The 12,920-nt window shown below is 39.7% G+C and overlaps 1 protein-coding gene across 1 annotated transcript in view; it reads left to right on the top strand.

Annotated features, from left to right (window-relative positions):
• CCDC171 (coiled-coil domain containing 171) overlaps nt 1-12,399 on the top strand; it is a 206,358-nt gene extending 193,959 nt beyond the window's left edge. The window contains exon 24 of the mRNA XM_038125193.1: nt 11,983-12,399. Within this exon, the coding sequence (XP_037981121.1) occupies nt 11,983-12,123 (141 nt within the window). The 3' untranslated portion in view covers nt 12,124-12,399. The remainder of the gene's footprint in view (nt 1-11,982) is intronic.
• Nucleotides 12,400-12,920: the final 521 nt, after the last annotated feature.

Below are 12,920 nucleotides of genomic sequence, written 5' to 3'. Positions count from 1 at the left end.
GTGTGACTGATCCCCAATTCAGGTGGTCTGAAGAAGTAATGGAGTCTCCATCCTTGGGGTATTCAAAAGCTGTCTGGTATGGTCCTGGGTAACCGGCTCTGGGTGGCAGCAGGGAGACTGCACCAGTTGACCTTTGGACACTCCCTTCCAGCCTCATTCAGTCTGTAATTCTGATACATGTGAGAGATTCCTGGAAGGCTATTTAATTCTTGCACTATAGAAAATCTAGTTTAACTGACTCCAAATAATTTAGTATCTTCATAAGAAGGCTCAGTTTCACCAGGACAGATATTCTATCTTTTTGATGGACTTCTGAACACAAGGTATTTTATTTTGCATTCTACAATATGATTTTATTCTTAGACAGTTTATGGAGTGTTAATAAATGCTTACTAGAGGAGAAAAAGCAGTATAAGCCTTGCAGTAACAAGTGATATTAAAGCTTATAAGCATGCCAAGATAAGGTATAATGCGCATTTTTTAATAGTGGCTAGCAACCTATTGACTGCCTGGATTTTAAAATGATTGATTATTTATTACAACTTCTATCAATAATTTCTTTTTTTCTTTTTTCTACCCATTTAATAGCTTTAAATTTTCTGTTTTTAAATTGAAATTTGATACAAAATCATAACTCCAATGAAAATAAAGAAACCAAGGTAAAAGCAGAATATTAGAGTCTGGCTAATGTATGAAAAGACTGAGTTTTAATTATTCTTTGTTTGCATCTCAATCTTGCTATACCAAGATGTGTAGGCCTGATTAATTTTGACTCACATACACATTTATTTGGTATACAAGCATATTTCAGTTTTTGAATTTATAGAATTTAAATAATCCCCAGAATTTTTTCAAGAACTAATTTTATAAGGGAATTAAGGAATTCTCCCCAGCAATAAAAACTTGGTTAAGAATCTAGGGTGTGATCCTTTTTAAAAAAAAAAGCAAAGACAGGTATTTCTTTGCTTTTTTTTAAAAGCTAGGCAAAAAAAAAAAAAAAAAAAGCTTTGCTATTTAATCAAATATGTTTGATTACTGTTCCAAGAGGAGTTGTTTATAAGCACACTAAGAGCACAAACTGATGCAGGGCCTGATTTAATGGGAATCTGCTGTACAGTCCATTTGTTAACTTTAAAAAAACATTTGTTAAGAAGGACATCTAGTGGGTCATCTGGTTCAGCAGCCACAGTGTAGTAATTTGTATTGAGTTCCTACTGGGTTGAAAGGTAGGAGGGTTGAAGGACAGAAGGCACAGAGGTGAGGCTGAACTGCTTGCCCAGCATACTTCCCTTCTGCTGTTGTGAGCACAAAGGTTTGCCTGCAAACATGTTCTCCATCCTGAAGTTATTCTCTGTTGAGAATGTTCATATGATGTTTATTTCATCTCAGAAGTAGAGACAAAGACTCAGTAATACTTTGCTTTCCATTTGATGCTACTTAGGTAGCAACAGTACAAAGTGAAAAATTTTTAACTTATTCTCCTTCCCCACTAAAATAAACAGAATTAGAGAAATATCTTCCATTGGCCAGACTAAGGCCTGGATGAATATTTGGAGAAGAAAGTCTTTCTGCTGTTGTCAAGAGTTGTCCTCCCGTGGTGGGAGTTCGACTGTGTGAGGGTGTCATCCTATCTCCTGGCTGCTCTGCTCTATTCTGGGATGCAGGAAAGGTCTATTCTGCCCTAAGTGTCTCCCACTGGCTCCCCCTTAGGGCTTGATTTTCAGGCCATGTAGGAAGGAGACCTTTTCCATGTGGATGAAGCGCACCACTGATTGTTTGAATGATATATGGTGGAATAGTTCTCTCCTTTGCAGCTCCTACTGCTCGTAGGGGTGGTTAGATGTCTTTCTCTGCCAACAGGTTGCTAGAATCCTCACCAGGCTTTCTAGGCATGTGGGACATTTCTTTCCTACTTCTTAGCACTCATGTGGAAGATGAGAGTGCACTCCATAGCCAGTGCACTATTTGAGCCTGCGTCTAGTCTGCCACTGGACGCTCAAATAAATAGCCTTATATCATGTTTCCTTTGACAGTAAATTCTGTAGCATATAAGCACATTGCTCAGCTGTGATAGTGTAGCTCATAGAAACCCCTCATTGGTTCACAGTGTCCTGATGTGGCTGCCATGAACATAAACCCAAGCTTTGCCCTGCTTTTCCACAGCACTGTGATGAGTTTAAAAGAGTCTTGTTTCAATGATTGGTATCTTCTAGGATACCAATCCTTCTAGGTCAAGGACAAGGAAAGTCCTGTATACCAAATCAAAAGGTCTGATTGAGTTGGCTAATTTTTCTAATAGCAGCAAAACCAGCAACGGTAGAATTGATAGGCAGAAATCTCCCCACAACCACAGCTATTTTTCATGGTTTAATTTGGGATGAAGATTAAGCCCGACAAGGCACCTACTCACTTCCCTCCCCCTGGTGGGATGGGAGCAAGAATTGGGAGAGTAAAAATGAGTAAACCTTTGGGTTGAGATACAGACAGTTTAATAAATAAAACAAAAGCCACAGACACAAGCAAAGCAAAACAAGGGATTTGTTCACCATTTCCTATGGTCAGTAGGTGTTCAGCCACCTGAAGAAAGTAGGTTTCTAACATGATTAACAGTGACTTGGGAAGACAAAAGCTGTCACTCTGAACATGCCCTGGTTCCTTCTCCTGTCCCCGGGTCTATATGCTGAGCATGATGCCATATGATACAGAATATTGCTTTGGTCAGTCGAGGTCCCCTGTCCCACCTGTGTCCCCTCACAAGTCCTTGTGCACCCCCAGCATACTCACTGCTGGGGCTATGTGAGCAGAAGCAAAGCCCTTGACTCTCTGCTCAGCAGAAAGGTGCTGCTCAGCAGTAACAAAAACATCCCTCTGTTATCAACACAACTTCTGGCACAAATACAAAAGACAATCCCATACCAGCTACTGTGAGAAAAAATTAACTCTATCCTAGCCAAAACCAGCGCACCATTTTAGTTTGAGATTCTGGACTTAGAAAAATGTCTGGATTCTTTCACTTTCCTTTTCACTATCATTTCCAGTCACTTAAGACCCCACTGTTTTGCCAAGTCAAGAGAGAAGACTAACATTCCTTTCATTAATAGTGCTTCCAACATCATGTCTGCTGAAGAGAATATCCATGTAACACACAACTTTAATGCATGACACTTTTAATCCAATGCTAGTCTTTGACCAGAAGGGAGTTATGGAACAATTTCCCCATGATGTACTTATCCCTTTGTAAACCTCAAATCTTGAAGTGTGGAATGCTCTTGGTGAACTTTATATGAGCTAAACTTTGCAGGATTGGTCCTCTAGCTTATGGGAGAATACAGCCTGCAGGGTCAGAAAGAGACACAATTAAGTAACTTGATGAAAAGTGGTGGTGAAGAGAGGTGGCTTCCTGAAAAGAATGACTCTGACAGTTTAACAGAAAAACAAAACCCCACTGCTTCCCTGCTCTTACTAGGTTATGGTTCAGCTGCTTTGGCCTTAGCATCAGTCTACATGGAGCTCCCTGTCAGTTGCCACGTCACATCTCATTCACTTCTGCATTGTGTCATTGCTGTCATGGAGAGAACAGGCAACTCGGAGAATTTCCTTTGTTGTTACCTGATATACCATTATTCACCTCTTATCATTTTAGCAAAGTAGTTACACTGCTGTCAGAGGTAATGGAGAGCAGGCCGCTAAGAAAATTGGCTGTAATTTATTTATCAATTGTTTCTGCATACCACAAAAAGAGACCATCTACTTTTCGGCTGGGACTAAGGTATCTGAGAGCCCTTGAAGTTCATGGTTTTCCGGTATTCTTAGTTCTACTTATGGCTTTTCCTGTATATGACACACAACACCACCCCTGTGGTCTTCAAGGCTGATTTCTTCTTTGCTTTCTTTAGTCACAAATCATTCTGAGGCGTCCCTTAAGTGCATTTGTATTGTTAAGTGCACCGGCCTGATTTGGTGTTAATTCAATTTGAGTGCCCTTAATATCTTGCGGGAGTGAGGCAATGCATGAGAGCTGTACCTTGTAAAAACAGGTTCCAGGTCTGCCTGAGAGCAAAGCACCTTTCCCACAGCAATTTACCAAAGTTGCTGATAAAATTTTCATAAGGAAACCTTTTTAGTCTGACCCTATTGTGTTGTTCTACCATTAAGAGTTGGGGAACTGAGACTATATTCTGGTGACAGTGTATCACTATCTCCATTATTTTAGCGTATAGACAGCCTACTGATGGGTCGCAGCCTGCATCTGTCCTCTTACAGTGTGGAAATGGCTTTCAGAGCTGGAGCCCAGAGGCCCAAGTATGCCAGCTGCTGCATTCATATGTCAATACAACTGAAGTGAACTCTACATAAACCAGTCACCCCTAACCTTCAAATGATGGGAGATGGGACATTTCAGTGCATTTAGGGCCAAGCAAAAAGAAGGAAAAGCAGAAATAGGAATAGTTAGCCCTAAGAAACATGTGGAAGAAACAATATCACATTTTCATTGAAGAAATTACTAACAATCAAGATGTTAAGCCAGTTTTAAAGATGAAAAGCCAGTTTTAAGGTAATTGAGGAAAGCAAAGGCTATATTCCTATAGGAGGTCTAATTCTGCTCTCAAATAAGTTATTGTAAACCCTAAAGAACTCCAACATTAACTGAAAAAGTTTATCTTATAAAGGTGAGCTCCTGTTTAGTACCAAGAAAAGTGTCCATCTGCCAGGCAGATTGCCTCTACATTACTTTCCCCCAACATACTCTGGAGAGCAGGGAGCTGCAGCAAGGGAGTCTGAATGACGGGTCCAGCTGCTGCATATGTGATATTCCAGAACCTGAATGTTCTCTCATGCTGTAAGAACACATTTTTTTCTGCTGTTATAGAAAGTATAACCAAAGTTATGATACCTAGTATTTTGAAGCAATGCTAAAAACAACAAGAAAATTATGAAACAAAGAAGGAAAAGAGAAAAATGAAAGACAGATGAGGTCAGAGAAATGGTAGAATGAGAGGGGGAAGAAAAAAGGAGAGGGAATAAGGAAGAGGAAGAAAGAAAGATAATCATAAAGTTATGAAAGCTGAAGAAAGGAAAAGACAAAAAAATGAACCAAAGAAAAGAATTGAGAAAGAAAGGAAGAAAATGAGGAAGGAAATGAGGAGGGATGGAAGGAGGGAAGGAAATAAGAAAATTACCTCTGAGTTTTACACTGAATTTAACAGAGACTAAATGAAAGTTTGGGAGTTTAGCCAGTGGGGCAGGGTTGTTCAGCACAAGTACTAAATGATGAGGCTAGATGGCTTGATTATAAGGAGCATCTTCTGTAACCTAACACACAGTGATAAATCTGTTTCACTCTAAATTGCCTTTGGGAATCTTGTCCTCCTTACCAGCATGACTTACTCTCACTCGCTGGTGGGCAAAAACTTTGATCCTGTGTCCCATGGAAGTCAATGGGAGCACTGCCTTTGACATCAATGAGCGCTGGATCACACCCCAGGTGAAAAACAATAGCTTTGCTTCTAGTTGCACCAAATGGATGAATAAATCAGAGCCTTGTGTTTGTCGAATCAGGACTTGTGTGTGTTTCTTGCAGAGGAATTTTACACTCCAAGTATGTGTGACCAAGGCGATCTGATTAATTATTGGATAATGCTTGAGGCAAGTACAGAGTTACAGATCCCAGCTAGATAACTGTGTTATAGAGGAACTTATAGTACCTTTGAGCATCGGCCTCTTGATCTTCAGGGGTATTCAAAGAAGAAAGATAAGACAATTCTTTCTATGTGTTGTTAAGAGAGACAGCAAATACTTATACAGCAAATGCTTACACATTTTTCTTTCTCTAGCACTCAGTGTTCTACTTCCAATTACTTTTGAAGGAGTGTGGAGGTTTTCAGCAAAAAGAACTGGCTGCATTTAACACTGAGTACCTGCCCTTCACCAAACCACAGCACTTGAACTGCACCACTGTGTTTGCAAACTACCCTGTCACATATAAACGAGGCAGAAGTAGCAAAGGGCAGAGTAAGCGTCATGGTAGGCCCTGTGTGTCTGTGTCCTGTTCTGCTTTGTCTGCCTGCACCACTGAACACTGCACCAGTAGCAAACCTGGTACTGCAGGAAGCTGAGCCACCTGAGGAAAGTTCTTGCAAGCCTGATTCAACCTCAGCACCTCAGCTTTCTTTGTTCTATGATTTATGCTGTCCCTTCAAGCTAGCCAGTCTCCTTGCAGCTTTTCCTGGTATCTGCATAATGCCTTGTAACAAATTTTTGAGCATAGAGGTAATATAGTTTGACATAGCTTTCCTATTTAAAAAACTGGGAAAATGGTTCCACTTTTTCTCTCTCTTTTTTTTTTTTTTTTTTTTTTTTTCCCCCAAGCTGAGCTGAACATGGAGAGTTAGTGATTTTGGAGAGGAGCCCTCAAGGATGTTCTGGATGACCTCCTGTGAGACATGTTTCTTTGAACTACAGTGATCAGATATGGCTAGGGAGAGAAAGTCATGAAGGTAAAGTGGCAGGTCCTGTGCCGTAGCACAGTGGGATCAAAACCATGTGGTCCTTTAAGATGCAAAGGTAAATTCCACAACAGCAGCTGCAGCAACTCACTATGAATGGGTTAGAAGGTCCTTTCTTCAGGATCAGCAGCAGATAAAAAAGGAATAGAGGAAAGAGTTTCACTGTCTTGCTCTCACACTATAAAGCAATTTTAGGGACACAGATGGTTGTAGTTATTGCAATAGATCCTGGGATTTTTAAGAATTAATGGGTAAATCTTATTTGCAGTGACTTTCAGCAGTGGAAAATTTTGTCTGCGTTGGCAGGATTTGTGCTACCCTTCAAATATGAGAGAGGGAAGTCTATGTGAGAGATGGGACACAGCACCATTCTCTGGAGTCTTCCAGCATTGCTTTGCTTCCATCTTAGGATAAATAAATGCCTCTGTGTATGGTGGTTTTAGAGAAAGCTCCAGTTCAATTAAGCAAATAGTCTTTGACTTCCTAATCTAGTGAGAAATGGAAATGCTCTTCTGTTTCCCTTCCTCTTCATTAGTTTATGTACATCAGCTCCCATCATGTTTACCCATGAAGAAGTGGTTTCAGTAGGACTGCTATCTTTGTAGCATTTTCTATAAACACTTCAAGCCCCATTGTATAACTTAGATGGAAGCAAATAAGCATTCAAATGAAACAGAAAACCTCAGGAGATCTTTCTGCCAGGACATAAGTTGTGTAGTCAGGACAAAAATAGCCAAAATAAGAAGCTATGGGCCATGCTTCATGTTAACAGAGACACAGGTGTTTCCCCTGACTATTTTGAAAAAAGGCCTCAGCCAAGCCCTCTCTACATGGCTTCAAGTGGGAATGCATCTTATTGCTCAAGATGCACTTCCTCTGTTAATCATACATAATCCAAAATAATGGCACTCTCTTTGTGCACCACGTTGGAAGTATCTGTGTATCATATATTCAAATTAAATTGTGTGCTTGAGGGAGCTCGTGATCCCCAGCATACTTCTGTGGCAGCATGGTTTGCAGGCTCTGCATGTGACTTGTGAACAATCTATTGTGTCTGTGACGGCAAGCTTGAATCCCTGCCTGGGATTATCTGAAAACTCTGGAACTTGCCAGCAGGAAAATTTACAGCTAAACAATTCAGCTAAACAATTATATTGTTGAAACTCTGACAAATCCACCCCGGTTTATGACTTTGAAAATAGGGCTAGGTGTATGCAACTGAATATATTATTTGCTGTAACTTAGCCTCCTGGGGGCTGCATTATAGAGTCTGTTTACTTTGACTGACACATTTCATTTTTCTTTTCTTCCAGACATTATTGCTGCAAATGATATCTCTGCTCAATATGGATTTTCTCCTCAAAAAACTAGTTAGGTATTTGGATAAACATATTCTGAACAAGTTTTTTTATTATTATGTTGATGATTTTTGGAAACAATCCAGCAATAATTCAATACCCACCCAACACTATATAAAAAGCAGCAAGCAGACCTGCATTACATTGGTTTATCAGACTACACGGAGGTGGTATTTCCAGAACTTCTCTCCAATGGAAAATAGTTGCAAAAATTCCAAAGCTTTCAAAAGGAGAGCAGATACTCTTTTTTTTCTACCCATCACTTTTTTTATAAACAGAACTTTACATCCCCCAAAATAAACTGATGAATTCTTGCCAAGGGTGAAATATATTTCATTCAAGCACAGAATAACATTCCTTTTACTTAAGCAAGCAGAGATGTTATTGCATTGTAAAACTACTTAGAAAAAGGAAAATTTGTTCTTAAAGTCAATCACAGTTTTTCCCAATAGAATCAGCACTGGGTCATGCAAATGGCAGCACTTTTTTTTTCCATGTTGTATTGGTACCAGAAACTGGAAATTCACTACAATTTTCCAGTTTCTTCAGAAATTTCAACGTCCCCAATGGTGAATGCCAGAAGAGATGGCAGTGATGGGTGACCAGGTTATGCACAGGTACATTAGCCTGAAGAGTGGTGCTTTTCTTTCCTTATTCTTCCAGACTAAAAGTAGAAGAGCAAAATTTCTTTTTTAGATCATTCTCTGACTGACAAATAAATCATTCTTCATCTCACTCAGGAAGGACCAAAGAGCACCTTTTATATCAAGAGATGGCTGAGAGATGGCATTTTTATCAATGTGGGCTTGAGTTGTAAAACACAAAGTAAACCTTTTAAGTATAATTTTATGAACAGAAATAGTATATTTTGGTCTGATGCATGAATCTTTTATCTACCTTACTCCTGCCATTTGTATTTCCTGCCATTTGGGAATATCCCAAATGGTCTCTGCTTCTCTTTGTTGTTTTATAATTCCTTTTGTACGGCAGCCAATGCTAACATTTCTTTCTGAGTGCGAAAGTTGCTTATGGTTTTGATGTACATGTACTGTACAGTCTTGCCAAGTACTTGGGGTGGACAATGTGCTTTCTGAGTTCATTAAGAAGAAAATTTGACCTTGTTCACCTTGAGGAGAGATAATTTCTGTGTTGAGTTCTTGCAGGACGTGAGAAATGTAGAAAAGCTGCAGAAGCAGAGGGCCAATGAACTCCAACAATAAACGTATTTCTCTAGTGCCTTTACAAAAATCAGTAATGGCCCTTGCTGTGCAGCACATGGGGAAAAATGAGTTCTACACAGTGGTGTGAGCTCCACCTAGACACTCAAAAACCTGTTGTGATTTTTTTCAAAAGACACTCAGAATGGATCTCAGAGAAGCCTCAGTGCCACCTGCTTCTTGTGCTCTGGTGTAGCTCTTTCTCTGTTATGAAAAGCAGGGATGACTTGGGCTCATTTATTTTTCCCTTGTCTTATCAGTCTAGTTTGCTGTGTGCAGACTCTCTCTGGCTGAAAACCCAGCAGCATGCTCTGATCTGAGACAATGTAGACATAGGGCTGAGGACGCTGCTCCCTGGACTAAGGGACATTGTAGGACACACTCCTGTGGAATTTTTCCCATCATCAGGGAATCCCAAGAAATTAACTTAGGGCAACACTGGTATAAATGCAGCACATACAAAAGCTCACATTTCTTTACTTCACTGAATTTACGCTGCTTATTTATGTCTTATAGTGTAAATGGGACTAGAGGTTTAGGCAATACCTAGCATCTTGTAATAAAAATGTATAATAAGCGTGTTATGCAGTCGCCCCGTATTCATCTTTACTAGAGGTCATCAAAATGTGGAAGGAGAAAATAAGGGCCAAATCACTTAATGATCTTTTCTTGCAGGTTCTTCAACTTATTTACTGCAGCATGATAATTTTCAAGGTTTTCTATGCATTCACAGCTCTCCCCACCCTTGTCCAGTTTGTGCTAAATCTGGCTGACACTTTGCTGAGGACTGAAAAGAAAAATATATTAAACACTTCCTGTGGCAGAAGTGGCTTCCAATTTTGGCTTAGAGATTGAGCAAATTAAAGCACAGGCTTTGCAGTAAAGCACTGTTTCACCTAAGAATGTTTTACTGTCTCAGTCAGTGCTCTGCACAGATAATTTACTTAATTCTGGAAAGAAGGGTGAAGTTGTAGGGGAACTGAGTAAACTTGACTACTTGAGAGAAGCATACAGTTTGCTGACTGACCCTGATAATAATTTTTTTAGGGTTTTCCGTGAAATTTTCATTTTGGGAAATAGTGGCGTATTCAGCTGAAAAAGAAGAAAAGTAGTTCCAGTTATTCTCAGTTTGCAACCACCTCAGATTCTCTACCCTATTTCATTTTTTTCAACTTCAGTCAGTAGAAGGATGGAAGATGAAAGTAGAAACTGTATGCAATTATAATTTTTTGTGCCTCCTAGAACCCACAGAAGCTCAAGCTTCATGACTGAATGTATTCAAAATGGGCCCAGTCATTCCTGCCTGGTGGTTTTTTATTTTGTGTATGTAATTTAGGGGAACAGCTAGAAGCAGACACAGATAGTTGTAGTGATCTGCTGAGAGTGTGTATGAATAGTGTCTTACTTTCAATGGAGTCCTTAGGAAGAGGCAATGCAGGATCTACTAAGACCTAGACAGTATTTGAAACCTGCCACTCACACAGAAAGCTACTGTTCACTTTGAGATCCCATGTCAGCTCCTTAAATCAAACCCTTCAGACTCAGGAATGAAGTAAATAAATTATAAGCTTTATTGATTGCATCTGCTGTGTGAATGTTCTTTAGCATTGACTAAACCATTCAAACCATTGTCCCAACATGGATCAGGCTCCCTGTAAAACCCGAAATGGCTGCTTAAGAGGGAGCAGAAATGTTTTTTTTCATTCATCCAAGATTCTGTCAAGGAGGGGTTTGATCTCTGCAACTTTACAACATCCATATGGTCAGAAATGAATTAGTTGGCTCCTTTGACTGGGATATGCGATCAGAGTCTTAGATTGGACAGCAGCCACTGTGATATAGCCTTTTTTCTTTCTTTTTATTTTTTTTAAGTATTACTGAATTTCTCAAGATTTTTGTAGCTATGGCCCCAGTTTGTCCCTTACTTGGTCTCTTGGTCTGTTATCCCATCTGAATGACTCTGTTGACTTCAACTAAATCACTGGTGTAAATGCATCTTAGACTTCTCTTCCAGCTAATGGAGATAGTGCTGGTGATTGCTGGTTAGGGGTTATTTTGGGGGAAGGGATTATTTTGCTTCTGCTTTAAAACAAGGAGGTGTGGTAAATCACAGGCATCTTTCTTGGGATGGAGATTGTAAATCACTCTTCCCAGGTGAAATCTTTTATTTATGCCTTGGGATTCCATTTCATTGAGGAAAGGTATGTTCTTTCGACTTCAGCCAGACTGCACTTTAGCAAGTGATTCAAATCAAGCTGACACTTATTAGTGAGCATGCTGAACACTTTGCTCCCAGGCACTTCACTGTGCTGCCACATTCTCCATTCTTCACAGATGTTTGTTCTCCTTAGGTTTCATCTGGAAGCAAAATCACTGCTTGCTCCTCATGTTAGTAGGAAGTCAACTGCAAAGAGCAGCTTGATTTTAGAGACAATGGATCACTCCCACCAGTTAAAAAAAATAAAAAAAAAATAAGGGGACATGAATTAATACACTGACAGATCAGTTGCAACAGACTCCCAAATCAGTTTGAGCTCATTCTTCTGGTCTGAAAGTGACCAAGCAAACTTTCTAGTATCATTTATTATGTGTTGAGCCTTTTTACCACACTCTGTGTTAATCAGAACACATTCAACAACAGTAGCTCCACAGACAGTACCAGTAATATCATACAGATGTCAAATTATTTAATTTCAAAGCAACAACTTTTACTGCAAGCTTGTGTTTTTTGGGAAAAAAAAAAACAAAAAAAACCCCAAACCAACCCCAAATCTTGTACAGACGAAAAATTGTGCAGATAAGTAGTTCCAGATGCTTTTCTTTCTCTAGTAATACTCTTATTAATTTTAATTAATTAATTAATTAATCTCTGCACATGCCATGCTTGTGTTTCCTTTGCAGTGCATGCAGTTATTTACCACCCTGAGAAAGCATGGTTCAGGGGCAAGAGCCAGTGATGAAGTCCAGCTGCCAGGGAAGAGGGAAGAAGTGGTAGCTCACTTACACAGCCTCTTGGTTAAATGTAGATCGCTTTGTGTCTAGAAAGAGGTGGAACACCTCACCAGATTACAGGTAAGTGTGATGTACTTATGACAGAATGAAAAAGAGGCACCAGTAAACTTCAGAAAGATACCTGGAACATCTGCCCAGGTTGAATTTCTGGTGGTGTAAAGCATCTCTGTATGCAGGCTACATGTCATAAGAGAAGGGTGGCTACTGTCAGGTCTAATAATCTGCATGTGCCCAAGTGACCCTGTGAGATGTGTGAGAACTCCAAGCCCTGCTGCCAAAGGCAGGAGTGTGGGTTCATCCAAGCTCATGGCAGGGATATTTTGCACTGGCCATTTCTTACTTCTTGCTTTCTAACCCAGAATTACTGGCAGAAAAAGGAAGGCTACCTATTACAAAGAACTGACTATTTTCTGAATTCATTTTACTTCATGGCCATCACTGGGTCCTTTCTACACTAAGAGGAGGAGCCATCTTGCTGTTTCTTTAATGAGAACTTTGGCATCGCAGTTGAAAATTAAATGCCTATAGTAAGGAAACAATCATCAGCAGCATGAGTCAGTGTGTGCTGGAGTTTGAACACTAAAGTCATGTTTGTAAACAAAGACTTACTATGCAAAAATGCATGATCTGCAAAGGTGATCCTGGCACTTAAGTAGCTGTGCATGGCTAATGAACAATGGAGGGGAAAAGAATCCCCTTCTAAAAAATACGTTCTTTCAATTTCTTTTAATTCAGCATTATAAATTAGTGAAAGGAAAACAAACCTGCAAAGGCAAGGATAATGTTTCTTCCTTTCCTTAAATATTTTACATTACTGCAACATATCA

Source organism: Motacilla alba, chromosome Z (assembly GCF_015832195.1).
Source record: "Motacilla alba alba isolate MOTALB_02 chromosome Z, Motacilla_alba_V1.0_pri, whole genome shotgun sequence".
Lineage (NCBI taxonomy): Eukaryota > Metazoa > Chordata > Aves > Passeriformes > Motacillidae > Motacilla > Motacilla alba.
Note: the sequence above shows the minus strand (reverse complement) of the source record. Positions and strands in the feature narration are given on the sequence as shown.